This window comes from Bos indicus x Bos taurus, chromosome 25 (assembly GCF_003369695.1).
Source record: "Bos indicus x Bos taurus breed Angus x Brahman F1 hybrid chromosome 25, Bos_hybrid_MaternalHap_v2.0, whole genome shotgun sequence".
NCBI classification, from domain to species: domain Eukaryota; kingdom Metazoa; phylum Chordata; class Mammalia; order Artiodactyla; family Bovidae; genus Bos; species Bos indicus x Bos taurus.
The window spans coordinates 36,075,960-36,096,494 of NC_040100.1; the positions used below are offsets into that span (position 1 = coordinate 36,075,960).

Genomic DNA, 20,535 nt, shown 5'->3' on the forward strand with positions numbered 1-20,535 from the left:
GAATATAGGTATGAACAAGCACAAAACACCAAATGAAGACAAAGTCACAAAGAAACATTTCTGGTGACTTAACACTCCCAGTGGAAATTCGACAGTAAGTCTCCCTAAAGAAATAGAATAGGTCTGTTCTTCCCTAGTTCAGCAAAAGCAAGATGGCTTCAGCCATGTGGGCTAAACATTAAGTCATATATCCCTTTAATAAACCCTAACCTTGCTCTCTCTGACCCAGACTTAGGTCAATGACTTGCTTGTACCCATCAGCTGAACTCAGGCATGAGTGATTGAAAACAATTTGTATGGAAATCATTACATACAAGAATTCCTTTAAAAATAAATGAGGGAAATTGAATCTTTGTTTCCCCCTAAACCCAGGAAATTTCACAATTCTTAGGATGGATTTATGGTCCTGAAAAAAAAAAATTAGAAAGAAGAATTCAGGACAAAGGAGAATGCTCTGACTTCCCATGGAGAATGATGTAATTATTTCCTGATTACGATAGCTCATCTGGTAGAATATTTACTATGTGCCCATCTCTGTGCTAAGCCCTTCATCAGCATTATCTCATCAAGATGTCACAGCCTCCTGTACTCAAAGGGAGAAAGTGAGGCTCAGAGAGTTTCCATCCCATGCCAGTGGTCCCACCCAGGGTCAGAACTGGGATGGGAGCTCCATGCTCTTTATCTTGATGCTTCACTACCTGTCCTGATAATGTGTTGATAATGTGTGTGTGGGTGTCTGTGGCTGTCGGATTCCCTGGTGGCTTAGATGATAAAGAATCTGCCTGCGATGCAGGAGACTAGAGTTCCATCCCTGGGTCAGGAAGATCCCCTAGAGAAGGGAATGGCAACTCACTCCAGTCTTCTTGCCTGGAGAATTCTATGGACAGAGGAGCCTGGCAGTCTATAGTCCATGGGATCGCAAAGAGTCAGACATGACTGAGCAACTGTTGTGTCCAGCTCTCTGCGACACCATGGACTGTAGCCCTCCAGGCTTCTCGGTCCATGGGATTCTCCAGGTAAGAATACTAGAACTGGTTGTCATTTCCTACCCCCAGGGTATCTTCTAGACCCAGGGATGGAACCCACATCTCTTGCATCTCCTTCACTGGGAGGTGTATTCCTTACCACTGTGCCACCTGGGAAGCCCCTTCTCCTGAAAATACCTAAGGGTTTTTATTTATCCCAAACCATTTTTCCTGACTTGTCATGAGAACCTTCAATTCTTCCAAACTTCCAGGCAGCAGCCCTGGAAGCCTGTCCTTCCTAGACATTAGACTTGGGTCGCATCAGCTCATGGCTTTAGAATTATCTTAAGTTGGGCTCCAAAATTGAGTGCCAAAGCGTTGATGTTTTTGAACTGTGGTGTTGGAGAAGACTCTTGAGAGTCCCTTGGACTGCAAGGAGATCCAACCAGTCCATCCTAAAGGAAATCAGTCCTGAACATTCATTGGAAGGACTGATGCTGAAGCTGAAACTCCAATACTTTGGCCACCTGATGTGAAGAACTGACTCATTAGAAAAGACCCTGATGCTGGGAAAGATTGAAAGCAGGAGGACAAGGGGATGACAGAGGATGAGATGGCTGGATGGCGTCACCAACTCGATGGACATGAGTTGGAGCAAGCTCTGGAAGTTGGTGATGGACAGGGAGGCCTGGTGTGCTGCAGTCCATGGGTTGAAGAAAGAGTTGGACACGACTGAGCGACTGAACTGAACTGAACTTGGACTCCATGATACACACTGGACCCCCAGGACTGGGTGATCTTTGGTCACCTGGTGCTTTGGAATGGTAAAAATGGCCCTGGAATTGGGTAACACAGGCTTTTAATTCATCCTGAAAGCCACAGACCATTTATTCTAAAGCATAGACAGCAAGCAAACGCATAATACTCAGCCTCAAGAGGGAACTAGAGGCAGTACCTGTGTCCTTAAAGCAAATGTGAACCTTAGGAAAGCGGAACTGGTATTGACAAAACAGCTCAGCTACACTGTCATCTGAAAAGACAATTTTGAAGCCACTGAAACATGTTATTGGAGTTTGTTCAAGGCACTGGTCTCAAATAAGAGCCGGCGCTAAGCCTGTAATATTGCACATGCCTGGATCTGCCAGGGCCCTCCCCAGGGTGGATGGAGGAATTCCTGGGCAAAGCATTCTTCTTTGCTGTGGCTGTGGATGGAGAGAGGAGCCCCGGGTGTGTGCCCCAACCTGCCTGGGGGTGCCTTCTGGGCTCCAAGCCCTAAAGAGTTTTGGTCTGACACACCTGGTTTGGAGCCCTGGCTCCCATCTGTTAGCTTCAGTGACCTTCAGAAAGTTACTTGCCTCGGGTTTTTCAACTGGAGGATGACAATGCCTCCTATATACTTCTATTCTTTTCTCTTTTTTTGATGATGGAGGGTCAAGATTGTATATGTACAGTGATCACAACATGGCCTGAGACTCGATGAGCAAACACTGTTATTTCTGAGACTGGATGCTCTGCCTCCTGTTTCTTAAAATATTTATTTTTCTTTATTGATTTGGCTGCATCAGGTCTGAGTTGTGGCATGCAGGATCTTCTGTTATGTTGTGCAAGCTTAGTTGCCCCATGGCATGTGGGATCTTAGTTCCCCAACCAGGGATCGAACTCACATCCCCTGTACTGCAAGGCAGATTGTTAGCCACTGGACCACCAGGGAAGTCCCTGCCTTCTGTTTTGATGGAGCTACTTACCCTATTTTTAGATTGGCATCCTTTAGCGATTTTGCTAAACTTTAAACGGAAGCAGGGAATGCCAAAGTTTTCTGACAGGAAGAGAGGCTTCAGGTATCTTTCTACAATTTTTCTCTGGTGACGTTTAGAAGGGAAGAGGAACGGTGTTTGCAGAATGGCAGAACCACCATGCAGGAAGGAAACAGTAGGACCCTAAGAGCAGAGAGGTCAAACCACCAGTCCAACAGCCTGCACCACCACTTGGAAATGGGAAGCCGAGAGGTTAACCCTGGCAAATCCTGATTTCAGCTTCTTAGCTGACCTGCTTCTCTAAACTGGAGAGCAGGCCGAAGAAACCAGCCTTGGGTGGAACTGTAGATTGTTCTGCCTGGTCCCGGGCACTGGTCATCTTAGCTGCTGGCCAGGAGACCTTGTAGGGAAGAGCCTGGAGATTGAGGAAAGTCTGAACTTCGACACGAGACCTAGCTGGTGAGGGTCTCTACTATGCCTCACAACTCCTCCATACTCATGGCATCTTGAACCTCGGGCTCTCAGTGTAACATGGGGAGCACTAACAGCATATAAAAGCTTTGCTATTGTTATTTCCTTGCCAAGTCATGTCTGGCTCTTTTGTGACTCCTTGGACTGCAGCCCGCCAGGCTCCTCCGTCCATGGGGTTTTCCAGGCAAGAATACTGGAGTGGGTTGCCATTGCCTTCTCCCGGGGATCTTCCTGACCCAGGGATCAAAGACACATCTCTTGCATTGTAGGTGGATTCTTTATTGCTGAGCCATCGGGGAAGCCCCGTAAAAGGTTTGGTGAGGACAAAATGAGATGAAGGATGAAAGTGTATCCAGTAGGGTCTGTGACCGTAACAGGTCTCATTCAGTGGGAGCACGTCTTTCCTTTTCTTCTCCCTGACACCAGACAGCTCTCAAGTTACTTTCTTTTGTTAAAGAGAGGTATAGCCCCAGACACACGGGGGAATGGCTGTGAACTGAATTGGATGGCACAATGTCCTGGGCAAGGGGGAGGGTGGCAGGCCTTCTTAAGACTGTCTGCGGGCTGCACGTGGCTCCCTGGAGGGTCTACATTTAAACCCAGGCACCTTTAACCATTCATAGAGATACCGGAAGTGGGCAGTGCTATTTGCTCTCAGCTGCTCACTATAGCCTATTGAGAATACAGACCCTGCAAAATGAACCCCAGGAACAACCCAGTTTAATCACTGGCAGACCTCTCTATGTCAGACAGCACACAAAATGAAAAAAAAAAAAGAGAATGCAAAGCTTGATACAGAACGATCTCCAAGATACAAAAGGTGCCAAAGCAGGTGATTAATAGACTTTAATTCTGTCCTTTTCGGAATGGAACTAGTGAGAAGTTAGAAGATGTGAAGATTGAATAAGAGACAGAGAGAGAAACAATCAGGCTGCTATAAACCAAGAGTTTGTGTCTCCTCAAAATTCATATGCTGAAATCCTAGATTCCAAGGCGATGGTATTAGGAGGTGGGGCCTTTGGAAGGTGATCAGGTCATGAGGGTGGAGTCCTCATGAATGAGACTGTGCATGCGTGCTCAGTCACTTCAGTCGTGTCTGATTCTTTGCAACCCCATGGACAGTAGCCCACCGGGCTTCTCTGTCCATGGAATTCTCAGGCAAGAATACTGGAGTGGGTAGCCATTCCCTGCTCCAGGGGATCTTCCCAACCCAGGATCGAACGCACGTTTTTCTACGTCTCCTGCATTGGCAGGCGGGTTCTTTACCACTAGTGTCGCCATAAATGAGATCAGTGGCTTTGTAAAGGAGATTCCAGAAGGGAAGGGGAGGGTGGGACAAAGTGGGAGATTCGGATTGACACATATATACTGCCATGTGTAAAACAGCTAGCTAGTGAGAAGCTGATATAAAGTACAGAGAGCTCAGCTCAGTGCTCTGTGATGACCTAGGTGGCTGGGTTGGGGGTGAGGTGGGAGAGAATCAAAGAGGGAGGGAATATATGGTTGCATATGGTTGAGTCACTTTGTCATACAGCAGAAACTAACACAACATTGTAAAGCAATTATATTCCAATAAAAATAAAATAAAGGAGACTCCCAAGAGCCCCCTCGCTCCTTCTGCTAAGTGAGGACTCAGCGACAAGATGGCTCTTCATGAAGCAGGAGGTGGATTCTCACCAGACACCACACGTGTTGATGCCACTTTGTTGGACTTCCCACCCTCCAAACTGCGAGAGATAAATACTTATTGTTTATGAGTCAGCCAATTTATAAGATTTTTGTTATAGCAGCCTGAACAGACCAAGACACAGGCATATGTTTGTGTTTGCATAGAGCATTTCTGGAAGGAAATATGAAGAATTGGTGACTCTTGTTTCTAAGAAAATTTTAGTTTACATTTTACACACTTTTCTAGTGTGTGATTTTTTTTTTAGCCACAAACATTAATTGCCAGAATAATTAATAGTAATAATAATAATTGCCAGTTAACAAAAAGGAGTGCATTGAACGGTTTTCTCCAAACCTTACCTATATAATCAGCTTCCAAAGAAGAGCCATCATGTAAAGGGTTAAGGACAGGAAGTTATCACCAACCCAAGTCTTATCTTCTCAAAGGTATTGATGAAAACTGGGGACACAGTTAGCACTCCAGTTAGAAGGAGCTGAAGATAAGTGAAAGTTGGCTTCTTAAACAGCTCCTCTCTCTGTTGACGGAGCCCAGAGCTCAGAGACCAAGCTCTAAGTCCCACGTTCTTTTTCCCATTAGTTCCTGGAGCTGGTGGGAAACTGTTAGACAGACTGCAGAGGTGTTAAAAATAGAAGTTAAGTTGCTATTGGAGATACATGGAGAAATTCACCACTTGCAAATCTCTAATTATAATATGTCAAGAGTAAAATACCTTGTCAGGAGCAGTCTCTAATATAATACAGCATTGGCTCTGTCAGCACAGTGATCCATGATGTGTTTGGAGGCCCGCATTAAATAGGCATTCAGCAGAAAAATGTCCTGCGGGGACTCATCTCAGCCCTTGGGGAGCTGAAAGGATGACCTGGTAGTTCTTTTCTGTCTGTACTTTCCTCGACTCTGGCTGGGAACTCTGGGTGCAGTCTGCTTCCCTTTTACAGATCCTGCACTTTGTGTGAAATGATGTGCATATATTAGATGTTCTTGGAGCCTACCAGATGGATCGATCTTTTCTCTATAACGGCCCCTCGAGTGACCTCAGACTGGCAATAAGCACTTTGTGCACCGGTCAAAGGACAGTTGGAGTTATTCTGGGTACAACTCTACCCTGTGGGTAATAAATGAGGTGTCTGATACAGGGCTGTGTATTCCAGGGTTGGCAGAAGCATGGCTCTGACCCACTTTGAGGTTAAGTAAAGAGATGGTGCACTTGGTAAACGCATGAGGATGCAGAGACAGTTTGAAGAAACTCGTCATAGACTATGTTCTGCTCAGTCAGGCCAGGTTACTACAACTCAAAAGTAGGTCACGGACAAACAGAAGCATCTTCCCTTTTGGCAGAAGGGAGAAAAGCACAAGTATGTAATTGCAGCAGAAAACAAGATGGCACCTGTTAGGATGACTGCTCCTTCCTCAAAACCAGCTAAGAGGCTACGTTCTAAGACTCCCTTCAGGATCAGACACAAATCCCTCCTGGTTCACCTCATCATGGTCCTCTTTCCTGGAAGAGCTCCTGTAAGCAGTGTGTACCATCCAAACATCGCTAGAGTAGACACAGTCACCAAACAACCATGTCCCACCACAACTCCACAGTCTCCAAAGTCAGAGAGGCTGTCCATGCCCTTCAAAAACCCTAGGGATTCTCTGAGCCAGATTCCTGACAGATTTGCCCAATTTTAGGACTCATTCTGTTGCTTCCAATTTTTTCCCTTTCTCACTCTGTCAGTTGACGATGAGCTTGAAGGTCGCATACAAGGACCTTCTCAGGTTGTCTCTTGACCTCAGGATTCATCCGTTTCCTCACACACTTACTCTTCCTTCTTGCTAGGCTATGAATGCTTGTGTCCCCCAGTCACTGCCCCAGACTCACATGTTAGAATCCTCAAGTCTCACGTGATGGCGTTAGAGGATGGGGCTTTGGCAAGGTGATTAGGTCATGAGGGTGCAACCCTCACAAATAGGATTAGTGCCCTCATAACACAGACTTCAGAGAGCCCCTCACCCCTCTCATCATGTGAAAAGGCAGAGAGGCTCTGAACCAGGAATCGGACCCTCCCCTGACCATCTGGCACTCTGATCTTAGACTTCCAGCCTCGTGAACTGTGAGCAATAAATTTCTGCTGTCTAGTCTTGTTACAGCAGCCAGAATGGACAGTGACAGTTTTTTTTTTTTTTGCCTTAAAACTGAAATGTTTTCAGGCATCCATGGCAGTCCCTATTTGTAAGCTGGTCATTTCTTTGTGGCCAAAAATGGAAAACAACCAGATGCCCATCCACAGGTAAATGAATCAACAAATTGTGGCACCTTCTACAAAGCGGTATATAAGGAGTAGGCTACTGATGCATGCCAACAACCAGAGATCAAATTGCCAATATCCGTTGGATCATCAAAAAACAAGAGAGTTCCAGAAAAACATCTACTTCTGCTTTATTGACTATGCCAAAGCTTTTGACTGTGTACAGCCCAACAAAATGTGGAAAATTCTTAAAGAGAAGGTAATATCAGACCACCTTACTTTGTGCCTGTAAAATCTGTATGTAGGTCAAGAAGCAACAGTTAGAACTGGACATGGAAAAACAGACTGGTTCCAAATCAGGAAAGGAGTATGTCAAGGCTGATTACTGTCACCCTGCTTATTTAACTTATATGCAGAGTACATCCGGAGAAGGCAATGGCACCCCACTCCAATACTTTTGCCTAGAAGATCCCATGGACGGAGGAGCCTGGTAGGCTGCAGTCCATGGGGTCGCTAGAGTCGGACACGACTGAGCGACTTCACTTTCACTTTTCACTTTCATGCATTGGAGAAGGAAATGGCAACCCACTCCAGTGTTCTTGCCTGGAGAATCCCAGGGACGGGGAAGCCTGGTGGGCTGCCGTCTATGGGGTCGCACAGAGTCGGACACGACTGAAGTGACTTAGCAGCAGCAGCAGCAGCAGAGTACATCATGAGAAATGCTGGGCTGGATGAAGCACAAGCTGGAATCAAGACTGCCGGGAGAAACATCAATAACCTTAGATATGCAGATGATACCACTCTTATGGCAGAAAGCAAAGAAGAACTAAAGAACCTCTTGATGAAAGTGAAAGAGGAGAGTGAAAAAGTTGGCTTAAAACTCAACTTTCAAAAAACTAAGATCATGGTATCCAGTCCCATCACTTCATGGCAAATAGATGGGGGAACAATGGAAACAGTGACAGATTTTATTTTTGGAGGCTCCAAAATCACTGCAGATGGTGACTGCAGCCATGAAATTAAAAGACGCCTGCTCCTTGGAAGGAAAGTTATGACCAACCTAGACAGTATATTAAAAAGCAGAGACATTGCTTTGTCAACAACAGTCTGTCTAGTCAAGGCTATGGTTTTTCCAGTAGTCATGTATGGATGTGAGACTGGACTATAAAGAAAGCTGAGTGCCGAAGACTTGATGCTTTTGAACTGTGCTGTTGGAGAAGACTCTTGAGAATCCCTTGGACTGCAAGGAGATCAAATCAGTCAATGCTAAAGGAAATCAGTCCTGAATATTCTTTGGAAGGACTGATGCTGAAGCTGGAACTCCAACACTTTGGCCACCTGACATGAAGAGGTGACTCATTGGAAAAGACCTTGATGCTGGGAAAGATTGAGGGCAGGAGGAGAAGGGGACAACAGAGGATGAGATGGCTGGATGGCATCACTGACCTGATGGACATGAGTTTGACCAAGCTCCAGGAGTTGGTGATGGACAGTGAAGCCTGGTGTGCCTACAGTCCATGGGGTCACTAAGAGTTGGACACGACTGAATGACTGAACTGACTGAACGGACTGATGCATGCAACAAGGTGGACAAATCTGTGAACAATGATGCTGAGTGAGAGTGGAGCCAGAAGAAGTGGGAAAAAACATGCAATGCTTGCTGTCACTTATAGAAAATTCTAGAAACTGAAAACTAAACTACAGGAGCAGATCAGTTGATTCCTGGGAATGGGGGAGAGGAGAATGGAGAGGGAAGATTACAGAGGGGTTATGAGTAAACTCCAGGGTGCATGTATCTTTTCAAGTTATAGTTTTCTTTTTCTAGATAAATACCCAGGAGTCGGGTCACTGGATCATATGACAACTCTATTTTTAGTTTTTTAAGGAACTTCTTTGCTGTTACATATAAATATACAGTGGAATATAACTCAACCATAAAAAAGAATGAAATAATGCCATTTGCAGCAACATGGAGAGACCTAGAGATGATCATACAAGGTGTAGTGAGTCATGAAGAGAAAGACAAATATTATATGATCTGACTTATACGTGGGATTTAAAATATGGAGCAAATGAATTTGCAGAATAGAAACAGATTCACAGATATACAAAACAAGGGAAAAGGCAGGGGAGGGATAAATTCGGAATCTAGGATTAAGAGATACAAATGACTATATATAAAATGAAAAATAATATATATATACACACACACATATGTATGCACATATATATGTATATATAACTGAATATATGTACAACTGTATTTATGTACTTCTGAAAGTAATACAACATTGTAAATCAACTACACTTCAATATAAATAAACAAATGAATAAATAAGTAAACAAAAATAAAGTGATTACCAGGTGGAAAAAAAAGAACACTTTGAAGATGATGGATATATCCATTATCATGAGAGTTGAAATGGTTCCATACGTATGTACTTATTGACACTAAATAATTACAAAATTATTCAGTATGCACAGCTTATTGTATGTCATTTATATGTCAATGGAGCTGTAAAAAATAAAGCACATCTTCTCCTTTCCCAGACTACCTACTGAATCTGTGTGCTCACAGTCAGATTCCTTCCTATTTCCTCCAAAATACTCTGCTGCTTTCTCCCTGAGTCATTCCCTATCTCTGATTCCCTGTCCTTCCTCCATCTCTCTTCTCTGTGGTGTAAAATATTGAGTCAAAATCCACTCTCCTACAAACCAGTTCCTCAGACCTCTGTGCTCTTCCGTTGCTATCTTTTCTTTCTCCTCTTTACTCCAAAGGTTTATGAGGGTACTGTGCACACCCATTCTGGTATTTCCCATTTATTCCTCAACTCTTGGCCCCCTGGAATTGCTCCCCAATACTTTACTTTCTCCTGGGTCTTCGGTGATGTCCAGTATGCCAGCTTCAATCATGTCCTCAGTTCATGCCTGCCAGGCTGCCATGACAGCACTCTCTGGTTCAACCCTCCATCCAGGTACCCTCTTTATGTCTCATTAATAGTGCCTTTTCTTCCAAACCTCACCACCCATGAGCTCTCTAGTGATCAGTCCTTGACTTTCTCTCCATTGCCTACACTTGACAAAGGTATCAATTCAAGCTCTCTATGCAAATGGCTCACCATACTGCCTTTAGCACTGACCATTTTCTGTTCGTTCAACACCTTTAATGAGAAGTCTCAGGAACTTCTCTGGTAGTCCAGTGACTAAGACTCCAAGCTCGAAATGCAGGGAGCCCAGGTGCCATCCCTGGTTGGGGAACTAGATGCCAAAACTAAGAGCACACATGCCTAAACTATGGATCCAGCATGCCACGACAGGACTGAAGATCCATATGCCACAGCCAAGACCTGGCACGGCCAAATAAATACATAAGTAAAAATAAACACTGAGAAAAGGAGTTCACATTGACCCTGGTGGAACCATCTTTGACCTATGTATTTGGCTCTCTGCGTAAAAGCTCTCTGATCGAGGCAGCCTGTTTGCTCACCATGTCACCTCGCTGTAGTGCCAGGGGCACTGTGGACACACAAGATGCAATTTAAAAGTCGCCGGGTTGATCTCTTAAGAGTTCTTTATGTGAGAAAAGGATATTGAGCCTGCTGGCTTAATATTTCCTTTAAGGTAAGCTTCCCTGGTGGCTCAAATGGTAAAGAATTTGCCTGCAGTGTGGGAGAAATGGGTTTGATCCCTGGGTCTGGAAGATCCCCTGGAGGAGGGCATGGCCACCCACTCCAGTATCCTTGCCTGGAGAATCCTCATGGAGTGAGGAGCCTGGTGGGGGCTGCAGTCCATAGAGTCTCAAAGAGTTGGACATGACTGAGCGACTAAGCACAGCATAGGCATAATTAATTCTACCCTTCGAAATGTCATTTTTTAAACTTTTCTGGCTTAAACTCTTTTCAATGGCTTCCCATAGCTTTCAACTGGGAATCCCACCCTCTTATAGAACACACCGTAGGATCCCTGTGGCTGCTTCTTGTTCTCCTTTGCCACTGTGCATCCCTACACCCTCTTCACAAGCCCTTAGACACGCTGCCTCGGTATTTTTTCTTTTTCAAGTCTTTGAATAAGCCCAGCTCTTTCCAACCTTGGGACCCATGACCTTGGTATTCCTTTTACCTGGAAGCTTTTTCTTTTCCCCTTAAATATCATGTCCTTGAAGAAATGTCCTCCGGCTACTCATTTGCAGGTGGTACCTCTCCTCTTTTTTTTAATCCTCCATAGCACTGGTCTTTTCCTTAAGATCATGACTCACCATGTCTGTTTATAGAGCTATTTGATTCCTACATTTTTACTCTGTCTCCCACATTTAGTTCTAAGAGGGAATGAGCTGGACTTCCATGGTGGTCCAGCGGTTAAGAATCCACCTGCCAGTGCAAGGGTCATGGGTTCAATCCCTGGTCTGGGAAGAGTCCACGTGCCACGGGGCAACAAAGCCGATGTGCCACAACTACTGAGCCCATGCAAGAGAAGCCACCGCAGTGAGAAGCCTGTGCACCGCAGCTGGAAAGGAGCCCCACTCTCCGCAACTGGAGGAAGCCCATGCACACAGCAAAGAAGACCCAGTGCAGCCAAAATACAATTTTTTTCAAAAAAGATGGAAAAGATCATTTCCGTGTGGCTCACTCACATCATCAAGTATGAGTCCTGGCCTAAGTAGATGTTTAATAAATCTCTGTGAGTGAAGGAATGAATCTTCCACAGCAGTGTGTATGGTTGGTCCATGTGGAAGCTTAATAAATGATGCCTGATGGGAACTTTTTTAGTCCTAAAATAACAAGCCCTATCATTGGTTATCACACACACACAAAAAACCAACACACAAATGAACAACAGCCCCATCACTACCACTGGTAGTCAATACTTATCGTCGACAATAAGCACCTACGACATTTGCAAGCCCATTTAATAAATCCGTCTCTAAGTTACAGCAAACAATGACAAACAAGGCGGCGGCAGCACTATTGACAATAGCCCAGAGGTAGAAACAAGCCAAATGCCCATCAATGGATGGACAGATAAACAAAATAGGACCTATCCATACAGTGGAAAAGGATTCAGTCATAGAAAAAGAATGACGTGCTGGTCCATGCTACAACGCGGATGAACCTTGAAAACATTCTAAGTGAAAGGAGACAGACACAAAAGGTCATATACTGTACGACTGAGTCTTTTGAAAAAGCCAGAAGAGGCAAATGTATACAGAAAGAAAGCAGACTGGTGACTCCCAGGGGCTGTGGGGAGGGAGGAATGGAAGACGTCTGCCTGATGGATACTAGGTTTCCTGTTGGGGAGATGGGGATGTCTGGGACTCTGTAGTGGTGATGGATGTGCTACACTGTGAATGTACTTAATGCCACTGGACTGTACATGATAAAATGGTTAAAATTTTTATATGTATTTTGGCACAATAAAAAAGGGAAGGCAATAGAAAACTTTCCAATTTACATTATTTTGAAAAATCTCCAAACTGAACTTCCAAGTGAATGAGGTACCAGGTAGCAAAGTTAGATGGTTGCCTTGGTTATAAGAAGGGGATGACAGAGGATGAGATGGTTGGATGGCATCACCCACTTGATGGACATGAGTTTGAGCAAGCTCCAGGAGTTGGTGATGGACAGGGAAGCCTGAGGTACTACAGTCCATGGGGTTGCAAAGAGCTGGACACAAGTTAGCAATTGAATTGAACTGAACTTGGTTCCAAGAAGACAGATGATGTTTCAAACCAATACACTTCTTCACAAATACTAGTTTTTCAGAGGTTAGGAGAAAGAGGCCTAAGTGCCTTGCACCTATAAAGTGTTCTGGAAAGAAGCTGCATGTGTCCAGGCTTCTCAAGAATTCCATAGAACAAGGTTTCCTAAATGTTTACATATACCTCTCCTGAGATGCACATTGCATGGCTACTTCCGGTGGTATGCAGATAAATGTGGTGTACTTTTAATCATCATTTTTGTTTAGAGTGACTAGCTTTTATGAATAGCCAGCAATATTGGTTTCCATTGGTAGTGGTGATAGACTGTTTCTTTTCTGTTTGTTTGCTTGTTTTTAATCCATTCCATCCATTCATAGGCAAGAAAGTTGACTTTTGGGTGCACAGAGGTATGTTACCACCACCATCAAAATGCAAAACAGTTCTACAAAATTCTCTTGCTGACTTTTGGCAGCCCAGGTCACCCATACCTCGGGGGCTATGCAATAAAGAAGACGCTAAGGACATAAGCCACAATGTGGGTGCAACTTGAATGAATTTGGCTAAGATATGGAGGGCTGGGGCGGGAACCCGGCAGGGGGTGGCTGCAAAGGACAGATGGATTGGGGGGTGATGGAAATATTCCCAAAATAGACTGTGGCAGTGGTTGTACAGTTCTGTAAATACCATAATGATCCCTGAATTGTATACCTTGAATAGGTGGATTTTATGGTATGTAAATGGCATCTCCAAAAAGGCAATTAAAAAAAAAAAAAAAAGATTACATAGTGTATAATTCCACACAGACGACATAATCCCAGAAAAAGCGAAACTGCAGAAGCAGAAAAGAGATTAACATTCCCCTTTAACAAAACACGCGGTTAATGGGAAAATGTATTGATTTAAACCAGCGTCTCGAGACGATACGCGCAGGTGAGTGAGGTGAACCTGGAGAGGCTGGGACTCCAAAGATGAGCTTAGGGATCGCTTTTCAGGATGGGGCCCCCCTAATTGCATAGGGGTGTGCCCCGCAGTCATTCCAGGAATCCTGGGGTACCGCCCTGCCCCCCGAAACCAGCGCACACTTACTGTGGCCGTGCCCGAGACGGTGTGCGCGCTCGTGTCCGCGGCGCTCTGCTCCGAGTGCGACTGCGCGGGAGGGTACAGGTTTAACGTGTGCTCCGGGACGGTGGTCTGGCCAGTGTACTCCGGTGCGGGGTGGGGGTGAGGGGCCGTGTATTCCGCGGGGATGCCGTTCTGAGGGGGGGCAAACTGGGCCGAAGCGTAAGGCTGAGCCATTGTGTCAGGGGCAGCTGCTGCTTCCTGATTACCCTGGAAAATCAGAGAGAGGGAGAGAAACCATGAGCGAGCACCAGGCAGAACCTTCTCCCCAGACCCAGGAACAACAGCTCCCCAGATGTCGCGTGGGTACCAGGGTGGTGCCCAGAGCCTGAGATGGGTACCATCTTCATCAGACCGTATAAGGATGAAGTAACCATCACCAGGGCCTCCCTGGTGGCTCAGTGGTAAAGAACCCGCCTGCCAATGCAGGAGACATGGGTTCCATCCCTGGGTGGGGAAGATCCCCTGGAGAAGGAAATGGCAACCCACTCCAGTATTCGTGCCTGGGAAATTCCACAGACAGAGAAGCCTGGCAGGTTACAGTTCAGGCGGCCGCAGAGTCAGACAGGACTTAGCAACTAAAGGACAGAACAGTTATCACTGAGACAGGCCCACTGTACAGATGCAGAAATCGAGGCTCTGAAAGGTGGAAGACCCTTTCGGATGTCATGCAGTCCAAGAGCTACACAATGTGAGAGTCTGTGTTCTTCTGCACTGGATTTTTCTGGCAGGTCTTTCTAATTTCATTCCCATTTTGGAACATGTGAGCCTGTAGTCGTCGCCAGTGACAGCGGAGCCTTGATTTGATACTTAAAATGCCAAGAGAGATTAAATTGAACGTGTGTGTTCTTGAGAGGAGAGACAATTCGTGTAAGCATTAGAATTTAATCAACATTTTATGTGCTTTGGCTCACATAATGGGATGGGGGTGGTGGTCCTTGCAAGGGTCAGTGTGTGTGTGTGTGTGTGTGTGTGTGTGTGTGTGATGTTCTCAGAGCCAACATGAAGTGGCTGATGAAAATTCAAGACCTAATTTGGACAACGATGACCCTCTACGATAGTCTCATTTTAAGTGTCTCTGCAAAACATGGATTTGACTCTTAGCCTCGTTAATCAATGCCTCCCCCCGATTCCCTATTTTTTTTTTTTATAAGTAGAGCATTATATAACAATTCGCCCTTCAGATCTAGGCAAAACATGCAATGTGATAATTACAGTCAAGTCAAAAGAATAAAAAAAGAAGAGTTCAAATGCTTCCCTTTCAGGAAACCTCTCTTTCCACCCCCACAACTTTACTACCCTACACACACACACACACACGTACACACACAGACGGCATCAGGGACTGTAACCCAGAGGTCTAAATTTTCCATGGTCTTAAGAAATGGGATTGCACAGTCAGAGAGAGAGAGGGAAAGCTTAGCAATTAAGCCCACCCAATAGTTCCCTCTCCCATTGTCTGTGGCCAATTAGATGTGACTTCATCCCTCCTGTAATGATACCAGGGCAACAATGTCAGAATCTCTCCCATCTCCAGAGTCCCTGCCACTGACATTTGAGAGCATCTTCAGCCCAAGCAACTTGAATACAGCAAAACCCATTATGACAGAGAGGCTAGAAAAAAAGTTTATTCTCAAGAGCGGTGCCAAGAGCTGGTGCATTTGTTTAGAAGGAACCTTAATTAGAATGTTAAAGATGACACTTGGAAGAGAACAGCACTTAGGATAAGTTTAAAACATTTTACAAGTGAAAACACCCCCAGCAGGCCCTTTCCTCCCCTGGACTAATTTCTCCAAATGTCTGTGCCATTGGAAGCAAAAATGCACAGCCGTGGCTTTCTTGGCAACATGTTTTCACGGCACTGGGGGGCTGTGAGGGTCCGACTGTGCTGGGGTTGGATCGCTTGAGGTGCAAAGTTAACTATCTGTCCTTGGGAAACCACATTCACCGTCACTGTCGCTCACTGTTCAGCCTCTTCAAGGATAAGCCCAGTTCCCTCTCAGGGGACACGTCCACTCCCAGCCCATGACCTGCAGATGTGGCCGAACCTTCCTCTGGGTCACGTGACCCAGTCTGGCTGACCAGAGGGCTCTCCTCTCACGGCCACAGTGATGGGGGCTCATGCTCATCCCTCTAAGCCGGTTAGCGAGTTGACCCCTTGCCACTCCTGTGAGGCTTTATCCTGGGACCCGACTGGCGTTCAGGGAGGAAGTTCCTTCACTACGATGATTGGTAACTGGAAAACATAATACCAGCTTGGAGCTACCAAGAAATGCCTCTTGAAAGGGGGCCTCCCTAAAGCAGAAGCCGACCCGGAGGAAAACGGAGCCCAGAAATGGAAACGCAGACCCACTGAGTCCCCCTGACATCATCTGAAGTCTTGGATCCAGCTCTTTCTGCAGTCAGTAATGCTGCTGTTTAAATTCCATAACTCAGTAAATGTCTGTGTAAGTCCGATTTTCCATTACATGCAACCAAAAAGGTCTTGACTAATACCAAAAAAAAAAAAAAAAATACTGTATATCAGCCAACTAGTATTCTTTTCTTCTACAGGGCTACTCAATAGACTTGTGCACAGAAATTCCATGTGATGCAACTTCTTTCTGGCTCATGAGAAGTCCTAGAAGCTTTGGGACCTTGAGAATCCTCCAAAGGGAAATTCTCTGGGACAGATTTCACTTCTGCCCAAAGATCTATTTCAGCCTCTCCTGCCCCTCCCCTCGCTTGTCTCTGAAAGACGGTCTTGTAAAAAACACCAAGGGAGCCTGAAATGCTCACAGGATCAGGGGTAGAGAGAGATGGTCAATATAGACACGGCTTTCCTTGCTCCACCTTCAGTAGAAATGCTTTCACAGGAACGTATACGCCCACCTAGCCTTTCTGCATGGCAGAGCCATCTCAGGAAGACAGAACCAGTCCCACGTGCTTCTGCAAAGCAGCAGCTGCTCCGTGCTAGGATCTGACCCCTCTCGGCACTGCCCAGGGAAGGGCCTGACCTCAGGAAGCGTATGGTCTCTTTATCCTCTCAACAACATCATGTCTTCCTGTTTGCTGCCTCCTGTGCTTGGGGAGTTCTCTCCTACTCCCTTGCCTGGCTAGTCTCAGCTTCTCTCTCTCTTTTAAAATATTTATTTATTTACTTTTGGCTCTGCTGGGTCTTCATTGCTGTGCAGGCTCTTCTCTAGTTCAAAGAGCGGGGCTACTCTCAACTTGTGGTGTGTGAGTATCTCAATGTGGTGGTTTTTCTTTGGGACCTCGGGCTTTAGGCACATGGGCTTCCATGTTGTGGCTCCTGGGCTCAAGAGCACAGGCTCAGTAGTCATGGTGAATGGGCTTTGTTGCCCTCTGGCATGTGGGATCTTCCCGGACCAGGGATTGAACCCGTGTCTCCTGCATTGGCAGGCAGATTCTTTACCACTGAGCCACCAGGGGAGCCCTTGGCTTCTCTTTGAGGTTCCAGATCCCCCAGCCAGTCTCCTTGACAATAATATCACATCAGCTGCCTGTCCTCTATGCTCTACTTCAGCTTTGCTCACTTCCCATGTAACTCGAGGTACTGCCATTGCCTGATGATTTGCCTGTGAACATCCAGATGGTAGAAGGCTGCATCACATTCTCTGCTCTATCTCCAGGGTTCCAAAGCACACTGGCTGCAAAGTCAACAGACCCCAGTGTCTGTTAAGTGAGTGCATGCTTAGCCAGTGAACTCTGGGCTCTGTTAGGCTTCATTTGGCAACAGGATGGAGGAGAGGGGATAGGAGAGGGATGCGCAAATGAACTCTGGAAGAAATCTGGCCCATGACTTGTGTTTGTAAATAAAGTTTTATTGGGACACACCATGCTCACTGTGCCCCAGTGGCAGACTTGAGTCACTATGATAAGAGACCATATAGGCCACAGAGCCTAAACTATTGAACTATTGGGCCCTTTGCAGAAAAGGTTTTCTCATCGTTGTGGCAGACTTATCATGAATCACGGGGACATCAGTTAAGAAGCTGTGTTTGCACAAATACTTTGGGCAGGAAATACAGTCAGTGGTGAAGCAGGGATAGAAAAGGGGGTGCCTTCTCCCTAAACCAAGGAGGGGGTGGCTCAGCCAGACTTGAAGAAAGCATGGTGGGAGAGGGATGCCATAGAATCTTTTCCAGAATGTTCTTTGTATCACCAGACATCTACACTGTACACACAAGTTCGTCAAACCCAGCAAAAGTGGGCTTATGAGAAGACCAGTGATGGTGTCACATTTCTCTGCTCCATCTGAAAGACATCCTCTTCAAACCAGAGCCCAGAAGACAAAGCGAGTGACACTCACATGTAGTGGGCATCAGGCATGGTGCTGAGCGTTTTTACAGCAAAAGTCCTTAAGCAAGGATGATTTCTTCCCAGGAGACATGAAGCAATGACTAGAGACACTCTCGTTTGTCACAACTGGGGATTAAGTGGCATCACAACTGGGGATTAAGTGGCACCAGCGTCTAGAGCTTCTAGGAGGCCAGAGATGCTGCTGAACACCCTACGATGCACAGGATCACCCCACCACCACCCAGGATTATCCAGCTTCGAAGGTTAATAGTGCCAAGGTCTAGACTCTGCTTTACATCTGGAATCCCACTTTATTTCATTGTAAAGGATACTGTGGCCCAGAGCTGATAAATAATATTGTGAGGTCACAGCCACAGGTATTTCTGAGGAAAGCCAGGAGCTGAACCAGAGCCCGTGTTTATCCCATGCCAAGGTATCTCTCATCTGGCAAGAAGATCCCCTGGTGGGGAGATACGTTTCTGATTTTAAATAAATAAGCCACTCTCTGTCACATATACAGTGACTCTGAGACCCGTTTTCCATCAGGAGGCATGTCAGGTGCTAGGGTCAGTCAGTCAGTTGCTCAGTCATGTCCAGCTCTTTGTGACCCTGTGGACTATAGCCCTCCAGGCTCCTCTGTCCATGGTTTTTTTCCAGGAGAGAGTACTGGAGTGGGTTGCCATTTCCTTCTCCAGGGTATCTTCCCGACCTGGGGATGGAACCTTCGTCTCTTTCATCTCCTGCACTGGCAGGCAGATTCTTTACCACTAGTGCCACATGGGGAGCCCGCAGATGCTGGGATATTTGATTCAAAGAGGCCAGGCTTCTGATTGCCAAACTGCGGAGGGACGAGGGGTATCCTCTGCAAGTGTTAGAATAGCAGCTTGGGAAATTTCCGCCACCTCAAGCCTGAAGCCTGGCTTCTGGAGGCTCTGAGGTTCCAAGAGCCAAGGGCAAGGACCAAGTAGGAGCACCACTGGAGCCAGGACAAATCCTAACCTCCACCCAAACCTGCACCAATCTGGCAAAACCAGGGTTCAGTTCAGTTCAGTTGCTCAGTCGTGTCCGACTCTTTGCGACCCCATGAACTGCAGCACTCCAGGCCTCCCTGTCCATCACCAACTCCCAGAGTCCACCCAAACCCATGTCCATCAAGTCGGTGATGCCATCCAGCCATTTCATCCTCTGTCGTCCCCTTCTCCTCCTGCCCCTAATCTCTCCCAGCATCAGAGTCTTTTCCAATGAGTCAACTCTTCGCATCAGGTGGCCAAACTATTGGAGTTTCAGCTTTAGCATCAGTCCTTCCAAAGAACACCCGGGGCTGATCTCCTTTAGAATGGACTGGTTGGATCTCCTTTCAGTCCAAGGGACTCTCAAGAGTCTTCTCCAACACCACAGTTCAAAAGCATCAATTCTTCAGCACTCAGCTTTCTTTATAGTCCAACTCTCACATCCATACATGACCACTGGAAAAACTATAGCCTTGACTAGACGGATTTTTGTTGGCAAAGTAATGTCTCTGCTTTTTAATATGCTGTCTAGGTTGGTCATAACTTTCCTTCCAAGGAGTAAGCGTCTTTTAATTTCATGGCTGCAATCACCATCTGCAGTGATTTTGGAGCCCAGAAAAATAAAGCCAGGGTACTCAACTCTAACAGACAGTGTCCACGGTAGCCAAGGAGCCTACAGGTAGCACTCAAGTCCTTGGAACCAGAGATGCACTCCCATGCCTGGAGTTCTCAGACAGATGTTGGTGGGACCCCTGCAGTTTCTTATTAACACTGACAACCATTCCAAAGAGACCCTAATTAATATTCCCAACATTTACACTTTGGGCTAATTACATCTAATATTTAATTAAGATCATCGTTCTTCCTATGGAATTATTTTTCAGCTTCAAAGGGCTTCGGAGATGTCTTTCTTTCCTCCCTAGTGATACTCCTGGATTCTTAGCATGGTTGAAATGAATTTTCTGGAAAAAAATATATTCACCTTGTGCTTGCATGCTAAGTCACTTGGGTCATATCCGATTCTTTGCAACCCTATGGACTGTAGCCCACCAGGCTCCTCTGTCCATGAGATTTTCCAGGCAAGAGTACTGGAATGGGTTGTTGTGCCCTCCTCCAGGGGATCTTCCCAACCCAGGGATTGAACCTGTGTTTCTTATATCTCTGGCTTTGGCAGGTAGGTTCTTTACCACTAGTAAAGTCTTTACCACTTGGGAAGTCCATATTCACATTAAGGGCATCTTTTCCACTCTGGGTCAAGACAAGTCTTAAGTCACATGAACATGCTCCGGGGCGGGGGG

The 20,535-nt window shown here is 45.9% G+C and overlaps 1 protein-coding gene across 13 annotated transcripts in view; it reads right to left on the reverse strand.

The window, feature by feature from the left end:
• RBFOX1 (RNA binding fox-1 homolog 1) overlaps positions 1 to 20,535 on the reverse strand; it is a 2,434,604-nt gene that overhangs the window by 191,509 nt on the left and 2,222,560 nt on the right. For all 13 annotated transcript variants that reach the window (XM_027528154.1, XM_027528150.1, XM_027528155.1 and 10 more), the window contains one exon: positions 13,893 to 14,135. In XM_027528154.1, coding sequence (XP_027383955.1) covers positions 13,893 to 14,135 — 243 coding nt within the window. The remainder of the gene's footprint in view (positions 1 to 13,892; positions 14,136 to 20,535) is intronic.